Source organism: Felis catus, chromosome C1 (assembly GCF_018350175.1).
Source record: "Felis catus isolate Fca126 chromosome C1, F.catus_Fca126_mat1.0, whole genome shotgun sequence".
NCBI lineage: Eukaryota > Metazoa > Chordata > Mammalia > Carnivora > Felidae > Felis > Felis catus.
The window spans coordinates 176,649,249-176,670,221 of NC_058375.1; the positions used below are offsets into that span (position 1 = coordinate 176,649,249).

The 20,973-nt window shown below is 36.1% G+C and overlaps 1 protein-coding gene across 1 annotated transcript in view; it reads left to right on the top strand.

Annotated features, from left to right (window-relative positions):
• Positions 1 to 3,374: 3,374 nt before the first annotated feature.
• Positions 3,375 to 20,973, top strand: part of PMS1 (PMS1 homolog 1, mismatch repair system component) — a 92,302-nt gene continuing 74,703 nt past the window's right edge. The window contains 2 exon segments of the mRNA XM_011285424.3: positions 3,375 to 3,507; positions 13,546 to 13,728. Of these exon segments, the coding sequence (XP_011283726.2) occupies positions 3,376 to 3,507; positions 13,546 to 13,728 (315 nt within the window). The 5' untranslated portion in view covers position 3,375.

The window sequence follows — 20,973 nt, forward strand, 5'->3', positions numbered from 1 at the left end:
ACTGATTATTAGAAAAGGCTGTTTTGGGGGTGCCTGGGTGTATCAGTCAGTTAAGCATCAGACTTTTTATTTTGGCTCAGGTCATGAATCACTGGTCATGAGTTTGAGCCCCATGTTAGGCTCTGTGCTGACAGCGAGGTGCCTGCTTAGGATTCTCTCCCTCTTCGTCTTTCTCTGCTCCTCCCCTGCTCACTCTCGTTCTCTCTCTCCCCCTCAAAATAAATAAGCTTAAAGAAAAAAAAATGCCTGTTTTAATGTGGGAAGAGAAGAGAGATCTCTGTTGTGGTTATAGATTTAGATGTTTGGCATCATAAAGAAACAAGATAATCATTGGGGTAATAGGGTTGAGGGAAGAATTTTTTTGCTTTTGCTTTGAAGGTCAAGATGCCTGTGGGAGGACTGGATAAAGAAAGTAGATGAAAGTTCTTAGGAAGAAGAGACATTGACTTGGGAGTTAGGGAAGTAGAGTATGGGCAAAGGTGTAAACATTTTTAAGAAACCAGAGGACATAGTGGGGTGGAGGAGGTAAGATGTGTGTGAAGATAGAAGAGTGCATGCTGTGGTCTGCCTTGACCTCAGTAAACTGGAAGATTGGGATGAAATCAGGGACTTGGGGAGAAAAATAGTAAATTTGGTAAGACAGATTGTAGAGAATGAGGCAAAGATGCTGAGGATTAATAAGATTGCCCAGAAAGAGTAAAAGGTGAGGTGATGCTAAAGTTATACCCCAAAGTTTGATTTGTTTTTCTTAGATCCTTGGGATTCTCAAACTAAAGTAGAAGACCTCTTGAACCCAAGCCTGACCTGATTCCAGGCCATGGATTAACCTCTGTGGAAGTAAGGATTCGAAGGTGAGGGTAGGGACGGTATTCATTTAGGTGTTTGGAGGAACTCAATGTAGTCCAAGTATCCTGGGATCTTTAAAATATGTATGTGAAATGTTGTAATAAGTTGTATTCATTATCTTATTTACTTCTCACCAAAACCATATATTATTATCTTTTCCATTTCTATAGATTAGGTGATTGAGTTCTAGATTTTAATTTTATTAGCATACGAGCTAGGATATAACGAAACCTGCTCTGTTTCGTTATAACAGATATAACAGAGCCTGCTCTGTTAACCACTACTCTGTATGTCTCTGTCCAGTAGAACTATAATGTATGCCATGTATAATTTTAGATGTTCTCATAATCATATTAAAACAAATTTTAAAAATGAAGTTAATTTTAATACTGAGGTAAGCCAGTATATTCAGAACATCATTTTATCTTAAGGCCCATATAAGAACTTAATAAAAGTGTATATTGTATATGTTTTTTTATATTGAGTTTGAAACCCAGATTGTATTAGAATATCTTAATTTGGAGTAGCTACATTTCAAGTGCTCAGTAGTCACATTTGCCTAGTGGCTACCATGTTGGATAGTGCGGCTCTATATCCTCAGACCTGTGTCCAGTCAGAACCTTGGGTAGAGTGCAGAGGGTGCCTTTTGCTATGATAGCACTAATTTGTCTGAATGGTATGAGAGTGGAGTGGCCTAACTGTCCACACTGGTTTCCAGACTAGAATAGCCTCCCAGCCCTTGAGAGCCACAAAAAAAATTGAGAGATGGTTGTTTACAAAGCCACTCTCCCTAAAACTATGTACCCCAAAACTAAATCAAATATGCAGCTTAATTAGAAGTTAATTGTTAGTGTTAAAAATTCCCATCATTCCATTCCATAATGACCCCATATCACAATACTGTACATTTTCTGTAGCCTTGTCATTTACAGAAAACTTCATATAGCTTGCTTATTTGATCCTCACAACAAACCAGTGAGACACTATCCCCATTGATACAGGTAATGAATTGATTTTATACAGAAAGGTAAGTGATTTGTTTCAGTTAACATGTAATAAAGATGAACCTCCAAACACGTTTTTTAAAGACTCCAACCTGGTATGTTTTTCTGCTGTGCTAATCAGATTTGCCTTGTACAAAGCATAATATAGTTCTATTTATTAACGGTGATCAGTTAATATTGCTCAGAACTCAGTATGTTGGCCTCTTCCCATAAATGCATCCCCTAAATTCCTATGTAATTGTTCTAGTGGCTACTCTCCATTTCTTGTTTACCTATTCTTTACATGACTGTGCCGTTTATGTTTTAATTTGCCTGAGAAAGGATCCTAAATGGATATCTTTTTAGTTTGTTTGGCATTGCTGGCATTGCTTTTGTTTGGATTTAGATTCCATAGGATCAAATCATGTGAGCATGTGAATCATGGTAAATTAAAGAAGTACCTAGGGTTCCCCTCTTTCCCATTTTTGGGTCTTGCAATAGAAGAATTGCACTCTTTCAAGTTAGTGTTTTTTCTTTTCCTGAAATCTCTTCTGAAATTAAGCATTAAGGCCGATGCAAACCTTACTCCCTGTATGCTTTACATATGGGATTTCCATATGAGGTGTTTTTTTTTGTTTCTTTGTTTGAAAGGGTTTTATTAGACAAAGGGTTTTTTAAATTTATTTAAAAATTTTTTTAGTGAGTAGGGGACAGCGGCAGAGTGGGGAAGAGAGAATCTCAAGCAGGTTCCTTGCTCAGTGTGGACCTTGATAAGGGGCTCAATCTCACGAGCCTGTGATCATGACCTGAGCTGAAATTAAGAGTCAGGCACTCAACTAACTGAGCCACTCAGGTGCCCCTAGACAAAGGCTTTTTTAGCTAAAACATTTAGTGGCAAAGAGATTTTGGATATATAAGTTCGACTGTATGTAAAGGACCTTGAATGCCAGCATAGAGATTGGAGCTTTGTCTTGGGAAGCTCCATGATTGGAATGATGTTTTAGGCACGGTAGTATAGAAGATAGCTATCTGATATGTCTGAGATCTGAGTAGTTTATATTAATGGTAATGCTAGGGTCTAGGTACCCTAATTGCAATAGAGCTCAGTAACTGAAAAAGGCATTGGACTCATCATAATGTGTAGATGATTAATGATGTTTGAGAATGCCATTAAGGCTTATGACTGACTGATGTCATCCACATCCCAAGGATCCACCTGGTCATTCCTAGCTTGGTAGATCATATACTACACGCATTATAGCACAATTCTTCTTATTGTTGTTTAATTATTACCATAGTGTGATATACTAGCTAACTTCTCTGTGCCTCAGTCTTGTAAGATGGAGGTGAGATTTCTATTTTAAAGAATATTGTAAGAAATAAATGATTTAATACTGTGTGCTTAAAATAGAACCTGGCATACTGGGAAGTTCAGTAAATGTGAGCTGCTATTAATTATTGTTACTATCAGATCTGTTAGGAATGTTTGATAATGTTTATTTTTATAACTTACATTTTATCTTTAGCTACTCTGCTAAAAGCTAGAATGAAACAGTTGCCTGCAGCAACAGTGCGCCTCCTTTCAAGTTCTCAGATAATCACTTCAGTGGTCAGTGTTGTGAAAGAGCTCATTGAAAACTCCTTGGATGCAGGTGCCACAAGCATAGATGTTAAACTGGTGAGTGTCCCTGAAAAGCCAAATACCTGTAAAGCAAAAAAGGGCTGGGCAGATGAGTTCTCCTTATAGCTGTTATCTTTCTCTTTCTATGTATTAGTGAATTATTCTTAGGACATTGCATGTTTTACTTTCTTAAGAGTAAATTCTTAAAAATAAATTTTAACTTAAGTCAATATTACAGTAACACTAAAGGAAATTTTAAAAGAAAAGTTATTCTTTAGGACTCCATCACCAAAAACATGAATCTAATTTGTCCGTATTTTCTACTGTTATTCTTTGGTTATGCTTGGTTATTTACTTGTTTTATGCTCATTTGCATTTTATCTTTTCCACAAACCTAATTTCAAAACTATTTCCCTTGTTGTGTCATAGTTGTCACATAAAAAATTTTAAGTGCTATATGTTAAATCATGAGTTAATATGACTTATGATATTGATTTATTACAATTAGTTTGTATGTCTATCTCCCTTATTATAAACTACTAGCTCATAGAGGTAAGGAATATATTTTTTCATTTTTTGTGTGCTTCATACCTGGCCAGTGCCTGGTACATAATGGTGAATAAATTGTTTGAGTGAATGTAGGAATACATTTTTATAATCTTCTAATTATCAGGTATTTACAGTTAGTATGACAGCATAAATGATACTGATAAAAATCTTTATAGCAAAGACTTTCTTTTTTTCATATATATATATGTATATATATATTTTATAGTTTGTATGTGAACTACATATACACGTAGTTGTAATTGCTCCTTACAAAAACTCTGAATTATCTACTACTATACCTGTTTTACAAGTAATTAAGGTTCTGAGAACTTTCCCAAAGTCCTATAATTAGTAAGTAGTGAATCAGATTGCAGTTCAGATCCTTCTGTTTCTAAAACCCATTCAAGATCTTTGCTCTATGCTAGTGGTTTTAATAATGTTTGGGTGCATCAGAATACTTTAGTTACTGGGCCCTAGAATTACATTTGTAACAAGTTTCTAGTTGATGCTGAGAACTGCTGTTATAAGCCATTTCAAACCTGTATTAAAGTTTTTTTTTTAATTTTTTTTTCTACATTATTTATTTTTGAGAGACAGAGCACTAGTGGGGGAGGGGCAGAGAGAGAGAGAGAGACAGACAGACAGACAGACAGACAGAATCCAAAGCAGGCTCCAGGCTCTGAGTTGTCAGCACAGAGCCCAACGTGGGGCTCGAACTCACAAACTGTGAGATCGTGACCTGAGCCGAAGTTGGACACTCAACCGACTGAGCCATCCAGGTGCCCCAAACCTGTATTTGTTTTCAACAATATACAGTTGGCCCTTGAACAACACAGGTTTGAACTGCATGAGTCCACTTTGATGTGGATTTTTTATTTGATAAATATAGTACAGTACTGCAAATATATTTTCTTTTCCTTATGATTTTAATAACATTGTCTTTTTCTGAATTTACTTTATTGTAAGAATATATAGCATATACTATATGTAACATACAAAATGTGTGTTAATTGACTTTTTGTGTTATTGGTGAAGCTGCTAGTCAATATGAGGCTATTAAGAGGAGGCTGGGAACATGGCGGAGTAAGAGGACCCTAAGCTCACCTAGTTCCACAGATACAACTAGGTAACACTCACATCAGTGTAAATAACCTGGAACAGACTTGAAGGCTGGCAAAACAAACTCCACAGCTAAAGAGAAGTGGTAGACAAGAGGCCACATCAAAGACGGTAGGAAGAGCAGAGACGTGGTGGGGAGTGCTCCATGGAGGGGAGAAAACTGCAGATATGAAGAGGGAGGAGAAATAGACTATATTGCACTAGGCAACCTGCATGGGGAAGATGAAGCCCCAAATATGTGGTTTTGAAAGCCAGAGGGGCCGAATTCCATGAATTCTTAAAGCCAGCAGGACCTAAAGCATGGAATTTTAAAAAGCCACATTCTGGGAGAGCCTGGATAACAATAGGAAGTGGAGTCCCTGCCCTTAAAGAGAGCACAACCAACAGCCCTTGGAGTTACAGCATAGAAACAGCAGTTTGAAAATGGGAGGGAGAGTAGTTTACTCATTTCGGAGCATGTCCCGGACAGCAGGGATCACTGTGGGTCTCCTCCCGGAAAAAAGGAATGGGCAGATACCATTTCTCTCCCATATGCCCCAGTGCAAACACATGGCCACATGTGAGAACCAGCGTGGCACTGACACTACCTAACTTGCTTACCCCATGGCCCCTGCCCCAACACTGCACTTCAGCAGATCCACACTTCCCAGTCACATATGCCTCAGTTCTGACATTTTGAGTCCCCTCTCCCAGAAGACCAGTGCAAACCTTCCCAACACTGTATCTTCCAACCTATGCACTATGTGGGGCTTCAGTCTAGCAGCGGCAGCAGGTCTCGTTTTGCAAGCAGACCAGCACTCATCTTGTTAAAACTGTGTGCCCCACGGCAGCCAGGGACCAAATAGTGCCCACAACAGTCAAGGAGAATCTCTGCAGGGTACTGCAGCAAAGGAAAAAGCAGCCAGGATACAACAGCAGGCCCAACACACATAGGAGACACTCCTGAAGTGACACGTTCTGGTGAATAGGGGACACTGCACTGTGGTTGACTTTCCTAACACACAGAAACAGACACAGAGAGCTAGACACAATGAAGAGACAGGATATATGTACCGAATGAAAGAGCAAGGCCAAACCACAGCAAGAAACCTAGGAGAAACAGATACAAGTAATATGCCTGATAGAGAATTTAAAGTAATGATCATAAAGATACTGAACTTGAGAAAAGAGTGGAGGACATCAGTGAGGTCCTTAACAAAGAGAGAAAAAAAGAACAAGCTATAAATAACACAGTAAATGAAATTTAAGAAACAATAGATCGAATAATAGCAGGCTAGAGGATGCAGAGGAGCAAATTAGCAACCTGGAGCACAGGATCTTAGAAAGTAATCAAGCCAAACGGTGAGAGAAAAAATTATTCAAGATGAGAATGGACTTAGAGAAGTCAGTGACTCCATCAAGCATAATATTTGTACTATAGGGATCCCAGAAGAAGAGAAAAGGGGGAAGAAAATATATTTGAAGAAATAATAGCTGAAAATGTCCTTAATCTGGGAAAGGAAACAGAGGTCCAGATGCAGGAGGCACAGAGATCCCTCAACAAAATCAACCCAAGGAGGCATACATAAAGACATATAGTAATTAAAATGGCAAAAAGTAGTGATAGAGAATTTTAAAAGCAGTAAGAGAAGCCAGTTCCATATAAGGGAAACCCCATAAGGCTATCAGCAGGTTTGTCAGTAGAAACTTGGCAGGCCAGAAGGGAGTGGCATGATATAGTCAAAGTGCTGAAAGGAAAAAACCTGCAGCCAAGAGTACTCTATTCATCAAGGCAATCATTCAGAACAGGAGAGAGAGAGTTTCCCCATTCAGAATAGGAGAGAGAAAAAGGAATTCATGACCACTAAACCAACCCTCCTATAAGAAATGTTAAAGGGGATGGGGCACCTGGGTGGCTCAGTCGGTTGAGCAGCCGACTTCGGCTCAGGTCACGATCTCGCAGTCCATGAGTTTGAGCCCCGCATCAGGCCCCTGTGCTGACAGCTCAGAGCCTGGAGCCTGTTTCAGATTCTGTGTCTCCTTCTCTCTGACCCTCCCCTGTTCATGCTCTGTCTCTCTCTGTCTCATAAATAAACGTTAAAAAAATTTTTTTTTAATAAAAAAAAAAAAGAAATGTTAAAGGGGAGTCTTTGGAAAGGGAAGAGCAAAAGTAGGAGTAAAAAAAGTGAGAAGCACTAAAGCAGTAAAAATAGGTATGTCTTTAAAAATTGGTCAAGAGTGGGGCGCCTGGGTGGCTCAGCCAGTTGGGCAGCTGACTTCAGCTTACGTCATGATCTCACAGCTTGTGAGCTCGAGCTCCACATGGGGCTCTGCGCTGACAGCTCAGAGCCTGGAGCCTGCTTTAGATTCTGTGTCTCTCTGCCTCTCTGCCCCACCCCCACTCGCATTCTGTCTGTCTTTCAAAAATAAATAAACATTTAAATAAAAATAAAATAATCAGTCAAGAGATTCACAAAAGGATGTAAAATATGACACCATATACCTAAAACATTTGGAGAGAGAAGAAATGGTTCAGACTTAAATGACCATCAATCAGCTTAATAGAGACTGCTATATGCAAAAACCCAAAAAGCCAGTAATAAAAATGCAAAAAATAAAGAGAAAAGAATCCAGGTATATAATTTTAAAGAAAGCCAGCAAACCTTGAAAGAGAGCAAGAGAAGAAAGTATCAGAGAACTACAAAAACAGCCACAAAACAAGTAACAAAATGGCAATAAATATCAATAATTACTTTGAATATAAATGGACTAAATGTTCAAATCAAAAGATGTAGGGTGATGGAATTGATAAAAACCCAAGACCAGTCTATTTTCTGCCAACAAGAGACTCATTTCAGACCTAAAAACATCTGCAGATTGGAAGTGGGGGATGGAGAAAAATATTTCATGTATATGATGTCAAAAGAAAGCAGGGGTAGCAATGATTTATGTCGGACAAAATAGACTTTAAAACCAAGACAGTAACAAGAGACAAGGGCACTCTATAATTGTAAAGAGGACAATCCAGCAAGAAGATGTAACAACTGTAAATATTTACGCACCCAACGTAGCACTTAAATGAGTAAAATAGTTAAAAAGAAACAGGAACTAATTGATAGTAATAAAATAACATAGAGGACTTTAACACTTCACTTACATCAGTGGACAGATAATCTAGGAAAATCAACAGGGAAACAGTAGCTTTGAATGACACACTGGACCAAATGGATTTAACAGATATATTTAGGACAGTCCATTCTAAAACAGCAGAATAGACTTTCTTTTCATATTCCGTCCTAAAACAGCAGAATACACTTTCTTTTCAAGTGCTCATCACACATTCTCCAGAATGGATCACATATTAGGCCACAACACAAGTGTCAACATTCAGAAAGAACAAAGTCATACCATGCATCTTTTCTGACCATAATGAAACCAAATAACCACAAAGAATCTGGAAAGAGCACAAATACATAGAAGTTAAATAACATGCTACCAAACAAGGAATAGGTCAGCCAAGAAATCAAAGAAATTTAAAAAAAAAAAGAAAAGAAAAGAAAAAAAAAACATGGAGACAAATGAAAATGCAACAGTCTAAGATCTTTGGGATGCAGCAAAAGTGGATCTAAGATGGAAGTTTACAGCAATACAGGCTTACCTCAAGAAGCAAGAAAAATTTCAAACAACCTAAGAACAAACAAAACCCAAAATGAGTAGAAGAAAGGAGATGTAAAGATTAGAGCAGAAATAAATGACACAAACTAAAAAAGTAATAAAATGTCAGTTTAGGAGCTGGTTTTTAGAAAGGATCAAAAAGATTGGTAAGCCTCTAGTTAGACTCATCAAAAAAGAAAAAAAAAGAAATAAAATCACAAATGAAGAGAAATAACCAACACCACAGAAATACAATTAGAATATTATGAAAAAGTATATGCCAACAAATTGTAGAACCTAGAAGAAACATAAATTCCTAGAAATTTATGAACTACCAAAAACTGCAAAAAGGAAGATATAAAAAATTTGAATAGACTGATTACCAGCAGTGAAATTGAATCAGTAATAAAAAAACTCCCAACAGACAAAAATTGCAAATGAACTGGCTTTACAGGGGAATTCTTCTAAACATTTTAGGAGTTAATACCTACTCTCAAACTATTCCGCAAAAATAGAGGAAGGAAAACTTCCAAATTTATTGTATGAGGTCAGCATTACCCCATCACCAAAGCCAGATAAAGACATCACAATTAAAGAGAACTGCAAGCCAAAATCTCTGATGAACATAGATGCCAAAATCCTCAACAAAATATTAGCAAAGAGAATCCAACAGTACATTTAAAAACATCATTCACCATGGGAGATGCCTGGGTAGTTCAGTTGGTTAAGCATCTGACTTCAGCTCAGGTCATGATCTCCACTTTGTGAGTTCAAGCACCACATCAGGCTATCTGCTGTCAGCACAGAGCCCACTTTGGATCCTCTGTCCCTCTCTGCCCCTTCCCTGACATCAAGAATAAATAAACATAAAAAAAAATTTTTTTTAATGTTTTATTTATTTTTGAGACAGAGACAGAGCATGAGCAGGGGAGGGGCAGAGACAGAGGAGACACAGAATCTGAAGCAGGCTCCAGGCTTTGAGCCGTCAGCACACAGTCCAACACGGGGCTTGAACTCACAAACCGCGAGATCATAACCTGAGCCAAAGTTGGAAGCCCAACCGACTGAGCCACCCAGGCGCACCCCCCCTTTTTTATTTTTATTTTTTTTAATGTTTTATTTATTTTTGAGACCGAGAGTATGAGCAGGGAAGGGGCAACATTTAAAAAATTTATTCACCATGATCAAGTGGGATTTATTCTTGGGTTGCAAGGGTTTTTCAATATTTGAGAATCAGTCAATGTGATAAATCAATGAGAGAATAAAAACCGTATTATTTCAATAGGTGCAGGAAAAGTATTTGACAAAATACAATATCCATTTATGATAAAAGCCTTCAACAACAACAACAAACCATCACTAGAGTAGGTTTAGACAGAACATAACTCAATATAATACCACTGACATAGTAATGGAGAAGAACTGAGAGCTTTTCCCCTAAGGTCAGGAACAAGACAAGGATGTCCACTCTCACCACCTTTATTCACATGTTGCTGGAAGTCCTAGGTATCAGACAATAGGTAGTCAGACAACAGAAAATAATAAAAGGCATCCAAATTGGTAAAGAGGAAATAAAACTTTCGCAATTTGCAGATGACATGATACTATATTTTAAAAACCCTAAAGACTCCTCCAAAAACTGCTAGAACTAGAACTACCATAAATGAATTCAGTAAAGTCACACAATACAAAATCAACATACAGAAATCTGTTTCACTTCTGTATACTAATAATGAAGTAACAGAAAGAGAAATTTCAAAAAATCCCATCTACAACTGCACCTAAAATAATAAGGTACCTAAGAATAAAGTTAACCAAGGAAGTGAAAGATCTATACTCTGAAAACTGTAAACTCTGTTGGAAGAAATTGAAGACATGAAGAAGTGGAGAGACATTCCATGTTTATGGGTTAGGAGAACAAATGTTAAAATGTTCATGCTACCCAAAGCAATCTACAAATTTAATACAATCCCCATCAAAATAACAACACCATTTTTCACAGAACGGGAATAAACAGTCCTAAAATTTGTATGAAATCACAAAGACCCTGAATAGCCAAAGCAGTCTTGAAAAAGAAATACAAAACTGGAAGGATCACAATCCCAAACTTCCAAGTTATATTACAAAGCTGTAGTAATCAAAACACTATGGTACCAGTACAAAAATAGACACATAGATCAATAAAACAGAACAGAAAACCCAGAAGTAAACCCATAATTTTATGGTCAATTAATTTTCCACAAAGGAAGCAAGAAAAATGCAATGGGAAAAAGAGAGTCTCTTCAATAAATAGTGCTGGGAAAACTGGACAGTTATATGCGAAAGAAACTGCACCACTTTCTTAAACCATACACACAAATAAATTCAAAATGGATTAAAGATCTAAATGTGAGACCTGAAACCATAAACTCTTGTAAGAGCACACAAAGTCAGACATAATTTGTCAGACTTTGGCTGTAACATTTTTCTAGATATGTCTTATCAGACCAGTGAAGTAAAAGCAAAAATAAGCTATTAGCACAACATCACAATAAAAAGCTTCTGCACAGCAAAGAAAACAATAAAACTAGAAGGCAACCCACCAAATGGGTGAAGATATTTGCAAATGGCATATCCAAAATGTATAGAGAACTGCTACAACTCAACACCAAAACCCCAAATAATCCAATTAAAAAATAGAATACATGAACATTTTCCCAAAGAAGTACAGATGACTAACAAACATGAAATGATGTTCAGCATCATCAGAGAAACGCAAATCAAAACTGCAATGAGAGATCACCTCACACCTGTTAGAATGGCTAAAATCACCAGCACAAGAAACAAAGTGTTGAAGGTGTGGAGAAAAAGGAACCCTCTTGCACTCTTGGTGGGAATGCAAACTGGTGCAAGCATTGTGGAAAACAATACTGAGGTTCATCAAAAAGTTAAAAATAGAACTACCCTATGATGAAATAGGTGAAGGGGATTAACAGCACACTTGTCTTGATGAGCACCAAGTAATAGATGAAAGTACTGAATCACTATATTGTACACTTGAACATACAATGCTATGTTAACTCCGCTAGAATTAAAATTAAAAAAAAATAGGCTATTAAGTTCTTGAGAAGTCAAAAATTATACATGGATTTTTGACAATGTGGGAGTCAGCACCCCTAATTCTTGTGTTCAAGGGTCAACGTATTGTAACCTTTATAAACATGGAAAATATTAAACCCAAAGAAAGGCAATTTATGTTTTTTAAGGTATTTTGTATACTATAGTGACTGATTCTGATTAGAATACGATTGATAATAAATAGGATTAGATAATTATATTTGACATATTTCACTCCTGAATCTTAGGCAGACATACTTTGTTCTTAAAGCTCTCTGGAAGAAAAGCACGTTTTTAAAAATAGTGTTAGGCAGCCCACAGAAGTCTTCTGATAAAAGTAAAGTACTCATTTTTATCTGGCTGTATATTTTAGTATCTTGATATTTACCAGTTTCTGCTTTGTAGAGTTTGAAAATAAATGACTGTGTTGCTGTACATGATAAGACTTGTTTTATTATGATTTCATACAATAATAACTATCCTGACTAGGAATGTTTTCATAATTAGTTAAAGTTGATCTTATTTTAAAAATTTAAACAGATCTTTGTATTATTTTACTCACGTGTCTGGAGTTGTATTTGTATTGCAAGATTAGTTTTCTGTAGTTAATGATTTTTCTATAAAATGAAGCAGCCAAACTGTTTCTAGGATGTTAATTGTGGATTGAGAGAGATGAGGAACTAATTCTTAAGGGTCTCCCTCCAACACCTTACATATCTAATTTACCTAAAAAGTACTTACACAGTATTACTTAAATTCAGGTTATTAAAAAACTGTATTGTTTTAAAATACTAGAGTGATTGTAATTGCAGGAAGATCTCTATAGGGATTTAGATTTTGTTTTTGAACCTTTTTTTAAATGTTTATTTTAATTTATTTTGAGAGGGGGGTGGGGGGGCAGAGAAAGGGAGAGAGACAGAATCCCAAGCCGCATCATGGGGCTCGAACTTGCAAACTGAGATCATGACCTGAGCTGAGATCAAGAGTCATACACTTAACCAGCTGAGCCACTCAGGTGTCCCTAGATTTTGTTTTTGTTATGTATGCATACTTTTAGTATTAGCCTACAAATACTAAGCTATGAATTGAGTTGGGGTTTTTTTCCTCATTTTTCAAGTAAAGAATTCACAGAGATTGCCAAATTTAATGTATTTTCTCAGCATTTTTCTGTTCAGTGATTATTTGCAAAAAGAACTTTAGAAAGTTACACTAAATATTTAAAATTCTTACGAAAGCAGTAAATAGTTAAAGGGAGAAAGTATTGAAAAGTATTAAAAGGCTGAATAAGGATAATTGCTAGACTCTTGGTGGGTAGAATCAGCTGCTGTTTTTGAAGGTGATAGTATTCAGTTTTGTTTTTTTGAGAGATTATATATGCAAAAGCATATATAATTTAGTAGAATTTTCTTAGTCAAATTTAAATGTAAATTTAAACACAGACATCCAATGGTGCTGAAATACTTCAAGGGAATTGACTTCTTTATTTTACAATTGAATCTGAGTTCAGGAAAAACAAGGGGCTTCCCCATTGTACCACAGTTAGGAATTGATAGAGTTAACAATTTGAACTCTTACTTTCTTAATATTAAGATTCCACAAAAGGTAAATAAATGACACAACTGTTTCTCTTATGTTGCTTTCTGTTTCTGTGACAACAGTTTACTGTATGTACTAAAAGTATTCTTTAACTTTTTATAGGAGAACTATGGATTTGATAAAATTGAGGTGCGAGACAATGGTGAGGGTATCAAGGCCACTGATGCACCTGTAATGGCAATGAAATACTACACTTCAAAAATAAATAGTCATGAAGATCTTGAAAATTTGACAACTTACGGTTTTCGTGGAGAAGCATTGGGGTCAATTTGTTGTGTAGCTGAGGTAAGGTAATTTATATTGACTTTTTTAGTGATTTCACACTCAGAATGGTAGCATTAAGAGAAAACTAACCCAGGATTTGGCAGAGTGTAGTTTTTTTTTTATTGTAGTAGAATATACATAACATAAAATTTACCATTTAAGCCATTTTTAAGTGTACAGTTCAGTGATTTTAAGCATGTGTAGCCATCATTGCCATCCATTTCCAGAACTTTGACATCACTCCAAACTAAAACTCTGTGCCCATTTAATGGTTAGTCCCCATTATCCTTCTCTACCTCCAATCCCTTGTAACCACTATTCTACTTTCTGTCTCCATGAATTTGACTAATGGAGTCATATAATATTTAACCTTTTGTGTCTGGCTTATTTCACTTAGCAAAATGTCTTCTACATCTTATAACATGTATTGGAATTTTATTCCTTCTTAAGGCTGAATGATCCTCTGTGGTATGTTTAAATCATGTTTTTGTTTATCCTTTTATTTGTTGATGGACATTTGGGTTATTTCCACCTTTTGGCCATTGTGAATAATGCTACTGTGAATGTGGGTGTGCAAATGTCTGTTGGAGTCCCTGCTTTCACTTCTTTTGAGTAAAAATCTAGAAGTGGAATTGCTGTATCATGGTAATTCTGTCTGATCTTTTGAGGAAAGGCAAAGTGTGTTTTGCAATGTTAATATTTTGTTTTAAGTTTATTTATTTTGAGAGAGAGCACATGTGCGAGTAGACGAGGGGCAGAGAGAGAATCCTAAGCAGGGCTCGAATTCACTAACTGTGAGATCGTGACCTGAGCTGAAATCCAGAGTCAGACGCTTAACGGACTGAGCCACCCAGGAAGTGCTACAATGTTAATGTTTATAAAAAGAAAAAGTACTTTAATGACCCATTGACTTTGAAAAAATGTATTAAAATTAAACCGCTATCTTAATTATAAGCTCTTCTTAGAGATTTTACTGTAGTAAAGTTCATTGTGAATCTCTAAGAGTGGTGGCTTTATAGTAGTTACATTTCCCTATGCGTACTTGACTATGAAATCCTTTTATTGGTAAGCATTTCACTGTTTTGTTGTTATTGTACTGTGGAACCCACTCTGGAAATACCTCTCTAGTAAATACAGATAGATTGATTCTAGAGATGTGAATTGACTTGTTCTAAACCCTAGCTAATCAGAGGCAGACTGGATCCCAGAACTTTGCTCTCCTGATCCTGGTTAGGTGCTTTCAGTGTTGGTAACCCCTCATTTCAGTGCCTGAGCAACTTGTTTGCGTAGTACCATTTATACGTCTCTGCCTCTGCACTAGATTTCATAACTAGTTTGTGGCAAAGCCTATCTAAAACTTTGATCTGTTCATTTCCATGTGTCTCACTTACATTTGATCACACTACTCTGTACTAGGTTCTTTGTGCTCTACTGTTACTCTGTATGTCAGGCTCTGTTTTATAGTGTGATGGTATGTTTCCCATGTGTGCTCACTAGCTGTGTATCCCTCCATTTGTGCTTTGGCTTGTAGACTCTATTTGGGTGAGAATGCTCAGGTACAATTAAATGATAGGACTTTGTACCTCTTGTCCCAGGAAAGTGTCATGTATATGAGATAATGTTGCTCTTTTGTCATCCATTCTTTGGGCATCTGTTAGGTAGCCAGCCTCATCTCCCTGGCAGTCATATAATCTCCATGCTTATTGTGGTCTTCCCTTTTTCCTTCTGCCCTTAGAGTGCTGGCATAGTGTAGATTTTCTCCATTTTTTTATGAAGAGTCCCAGCACAGTATCTACTTTTCTCTTTGACTTTGGGGCTCTGTAAAGTGATACCTAACTAACAAAGAAAAATTGTGGGTAGAGGACGAGGTAGAGTTTAAAGTGGGAGAGTTTACTCTTCTAGTACTAGCGGTAACACTAGGGGCCCTGTGTGTTAGAATCTAGATGTTCACACATTGGTAGAGGAGAGAAGGCCTTGTCCTTCCTTACGTGCATTCTGCTTAAAACCTTTATCCAAAACACTTTATTTAAGTTCACTGAGTCTCCAAATATATTTTAGGGAAGAGCAACTAGAGGGTACAACTAACTGGACATTGCCCTTCTTCCTCCCTAGAGACTGTATCTGGGAACCTATAGCCCTGGGATCTTGTAGAAAGTGTTTGTTTTTAGAATGGGGTCAGATTTGTATCGGGGAACCTCTCAAACTCCCAGTACTAGCACATACTATTGTTTGAGCTTTTGGTAGCTATTTTAGAAATCATACAATTTATTTGAAAACATAATTATTTGATTTTTAAGCTGTTGTCCAAACGTGGTAGTCTTTAAGGTATATTTTGGCAGAGTATTATTGAATAATATACAGCTTTTCTGGGTTTTTAAAAATTAATTGATTTTTTATTTGAGTATAGCTGATGACATTAGTTTCGGGTATGCAGCATAGTGATTTGACAAATTTATAAATCATGTTGTCTTCACTACAACTATAGCTAACATGTCTTAATATATTGCTATTACAGTATCATTGACTATATTCCTTATGCTGTGCCTTTTATTCCCCATGACTTAATCATTCCATAATCGAAAGCCGTTATCTCCTTTCACTCAGAGGTGGAATCTAAGGGATAAAAAAACCCCACAAATGAATAAACAGAAAAAAAAGGCATTTCTGTATTTCCTATAAGATATATATAACTTTTTAGAACTGAAATTGGTTATTATCAGCTTTGTCTACTAGGTGGCAGCACTATACTTAGTCTTTTAAAATACATGGTAATAAGCCATATGATTTACTCAAATCTTTACTGTAGTTCTGATTTTAAATGGCAGTTTTGCAAGTCTGTGTCCAGTGGTGTTCTCTATTTTGTTTCTTTTTTTGATGACTTAGGCCCACTTGATATCCAAGTTTGTCATTTTGTCTTTCGTTTCATTTTTGATGCATTTTAATGCCTTGAGTATAAATAATTGAAGTAATTTGTATACCAAAATTACAAGAGAAGTAAAGGACTTGTCCAACTATCAGCATAACCTAAAACTGTAAACTTTTTAAAAATTATATTCAGTTTACACATTGTAATGTCAGGTGTTTATTTTATAGAATATTAACAGCATTTTATGTAAATCTCTTTTCTTGTAAATCTTTGGGAAACCCTCACATAGGTATGTGTGTGTGTATTTTACATACTCCAGGGCAAGATATATACTATAATCAGCACCCCTGAAGGTTCTCTCATTCCCTGTCCCAGTTAGTATTTCTCAGAGGTTATAGTTGTTATGACCTCTGTCAACATAGATTAGTTCTACCTGTTCTTGAACTTGATCTAAATGAAATCTTACAGTATATATTATTTTGTCACAGATGTTTTGATGATGATTTGAGCTTCTTTCTGAAAGCCAAAGCATCACCAAAAAATCTAGAACTGGAAGGGATCTTGGTAGTAGTAGTGGCCCCTGGTTCACTGGCAGATCCCCCATGACAGGACTGAAAACTCACCCCTCTAGCTGCCAAGCATTGGTAACTGAATGCTCAAAGCTGTGTCTTTCTCTGGCGATTGCCCTTACCTCATCTGTACAGCAGTAACTTACCCATATTGTGCAGGGCAACCTGCATCCAGTGACTGACTAATGAGGGGTTATAAAGATTCTATTCCAATTTAGAACAACTCTGCCATGCTATCTCTGGTCCAGAGTGGCTCCCCCCCCCCCCCCCCGCCCCCCGCAACTCCCATCAGGGTCAGCCAAGTCCTTGTTTGTGACTACAGAGCCCCACTTCTTTTTCTGTCCTGCCCTCACAGGTGATCATCTCTGGAGCACCCCCAGTGAACTTCCTGCTCACTAGTCTCCGTCTCAGTCTGCTTCATGAGTAGCCACCCTAAAATGTAGGTCTTCTATGGATCTGTCTTCTCATGTTATTGATAAGGAAACTGAGGTCTTATGTAGCCAAATGCTAGGTCTTCTTACTCCAACTTCAAAATATAGTCTAATAATCAGTCAGTTACTGTTTCATTGTGTGTTGTTTGCAGGGTGCTTTGCTAAGTAGTTCACTTTACAAGAACTGTGCACAGTGCAGTAAATGGAATATGAAAATTGTGACCTATTTAGGGACATATAATGTGTCCATGGCAAAGCCAAGAATTCATTTCCAATATCATGTCTCCCAGTACTGAATTTTCCACAGTAGGTCATGCTTCCGTCTTACTAGCATGGTTAGAGAGGTATCTATTAGTTTAAAATTACTTCATATTAAAATAATAAATAGATCCAGGCCTGCAGTGGTAGGCTCAGTAGATGGTATCAAGGAGTAGTCAAGTTGAAACTTACGTGAAAGGATTCTGAACAGTATTTCAGAAATACAGAAAGTAATATATGCTTGTGAAGGTCAATTAGATTTAAAAAATTGTTATTCAGGATTTATTGTTATTAATTATTAATGAGTGCTTTTTGGAGAAAAAAGCTTACTTTTTCAATGTAATGAGTATTCTTTACCACTCAGAAAGAATTGAAGTTTTATGTATAGAAGTTGCATATTTATTTTTAAAGGCTCCAATTTATTTTGAAAATCTTTGGACAGACATTATAGTTACATAATAAAAATTAGCGATTTGGTTATTTTATCTGCCAGATTAACTGATGCAGACAGTTTTAAAGTCATAAAGATGTAAATTATCTCAGGCTCAGTAGATTGATAATTTGTATCTGGAATATAGTTTTGTCACACTATTAAATGGCCATCACCGAAAATTCTGATTGTTGAAAGTATTCTTATTAAAGATGTTAATAATTTTAGTTACAAAAAGAAAATTAAGTAGGTTTTTAGCAAAATTGGCGGAATTTAAAACATATCTTATTCTATATTCTTTATTGACACACTTTAAAAGAATGGGCAGTTTTCCTAATTTGTCAATTTTAAAATGACTTCCAGTCTTAGAATTAAACAGTCCAAAGGAGTAAACCATTGTTTTTATACCTTCAGAGTATCCTGTTGGCATTTAAAAATGTAATTACGCTTGATAAATCCATGATGAATGTATCAGTTACTGACACAAATTGATACGGTTTTCTTTAAAATCTTGAAATTTATTGTTGTTTGTAGAGCAATAATTTGGAGATACTTGTTTTCTTCAGTGTTAAATTCCTGGTACTGATTAAAAAGCATACTGACTAAAATGAGCTAGAGGTAGTGAAAATTCTGTTTTGAGCTGTTCATAAAATTTTTTGTGAAGACTTTGTATATATTCTTATCACATAGTAAAACACATAATAAAAGATTTTATTTCTTTTTAGGTAGATATTTTATATATTTATTAAAAAATGATCTTTTTCCTTTCCAGAGAAATGTTTAAGAAAGTTATACATTTTTTGAACCGGATTTTAAGTGGAGGCTAAGTTACACTTCAGTTTTAGGAGAAATACAGAACAGTTTTGTTTTCTTAAAATCAAAACAAACTCAATGAAAAGTCAGAACCCTAATTCTCAAGTGTTTGCATAAGAGACTTGGCCAAAGGCATAAAGCAGGTTAACTTTTCTGAGAGTCCTGTGAGGATAATGATTTGAGAGTCAATTGAAATAATACATATTAAAGTATCTTTAATACGGTCATGTGCCATACAAATGAAAGTTACTTTCAGTCTGGACTTGAATGTGAAAAGTAGTATGTACCTTTATCATAAAGTTGATAATATCATCATACTTGCTCATTTTCTTGTTGACAAGCAGTATTTCACCCTTTCAAAGTTTACGCAGACAACTCAACATTTTTGGGAAATCCTTTCTAAAGTTTAACAGACATTCCTACATAAATTCCTTCTATTTCTCACAAAAGGTCTTTATTCTGTAGCCTAAGTTCATTATTTTCTCTTGTTTATCCCTCCGAAGAACTAACAGAGGTGCCAGCCATCCTTTGTATAACACTAATGTTTATGGATTCATTCCTCCATTTTTTAATTAGTTACAATGTGCTGGGTATTACTCTGATCTACCAAGTTTATTTTACACAATTTTATGATGAGATGACATCATGTGTGGGTTTGTTTTTTAAAATTTCATTAAACCTCCATGGCTCAAAAGGGGCAGAATGAGAAGCTATGTCATTCTGTTTTAAAGATGAAGGTTGGGACTTCCTTGATTGTGGGCCCCCATAGCTGTAAAAAGGTAGGAGGAAGCTGCTAGCATCATTTTGATGTTTTCTGCCTCCTGTTCCACAGTGTAGATAGAGTACCTTTCATGTTCTTTAGAGCCATGGTGACAGAGCTGTAATTAAAATAGGCACAGGAACTTTTGAATAGTAGGGTAGGTATCCTGCTTTCTAAAGTGTAGCCTCCTCACAGGTAATAGAACTCTGTTCTAAGGAGAAAAGCCAGGGCCAAGATTTTCCTATTGCTAGTCTCCCTCAGTGAAGTATCTGGGAGAAGGTTATGAAGTCAGAGCTCTTATATTAGTGTACAACTATGCATAGGCAGGCACACTCACAGAAAGAAAGACATTTCAGTGATCCAGGCAAAATTGATATTTCAGCTGAATCATGAAGACCATTTACCTTAGTTTTCAGACTCCTGTGTCTGTGCCAAGGTGTTATCCAAAAATCAGCAAAAAATAAAAAATAAGAACAAACTTTAACATAATTGTCTTAAATGAATTTTTGTCAAGAAAGGTTTTTTTGCATGAATTGACAGTATGTATCCTAAAGTTTTAATTGAGTTTTATCTAAAACATTGAGAAAACTTATGCTTATCTAAAGTTTAGATGCTTTTATGAATTCTGTGAATTTTAACTTTGTATTAGTATTATATAATTTTTGAAACTCAGTAACTAGACCAAAAAGACAGTTTTTCATAACTGATAGCCAATATAATCTGTAAGGTTCTCTGAGAACTCTTAAAACTTTACCTTTTAAAATAAACTTCTCCTTTTAAAATTCTTTAAATAAATTTTAGTTCTTCCCTTGACACCACTAGATTCATTCTGCCATAGTTCATTAGTGTCTCTAGTAAGAAGCGCAAGTAAAAATTTGTAATATTAGAGATGCATCTGATGGTGGAGTTACTGCAGGTTCAAATATGTTAACTGCTGCAGAGCTAACACATTCTAAGCCTGTGCCTGGTCCAAAAAAAGGTTTGCTGTCCAGGACACAGGGTCATATGAAATGAACTCCTGAAATACAGTTCCTTCCTCTGAGGAGCACATTGTATTTAACAGATTTGTGAAACATGCTAACCTGTGTTGTCCTTCGCTGTCTTTAGCAGTGAATTGTGAAGCATTTCCTATCAAGATA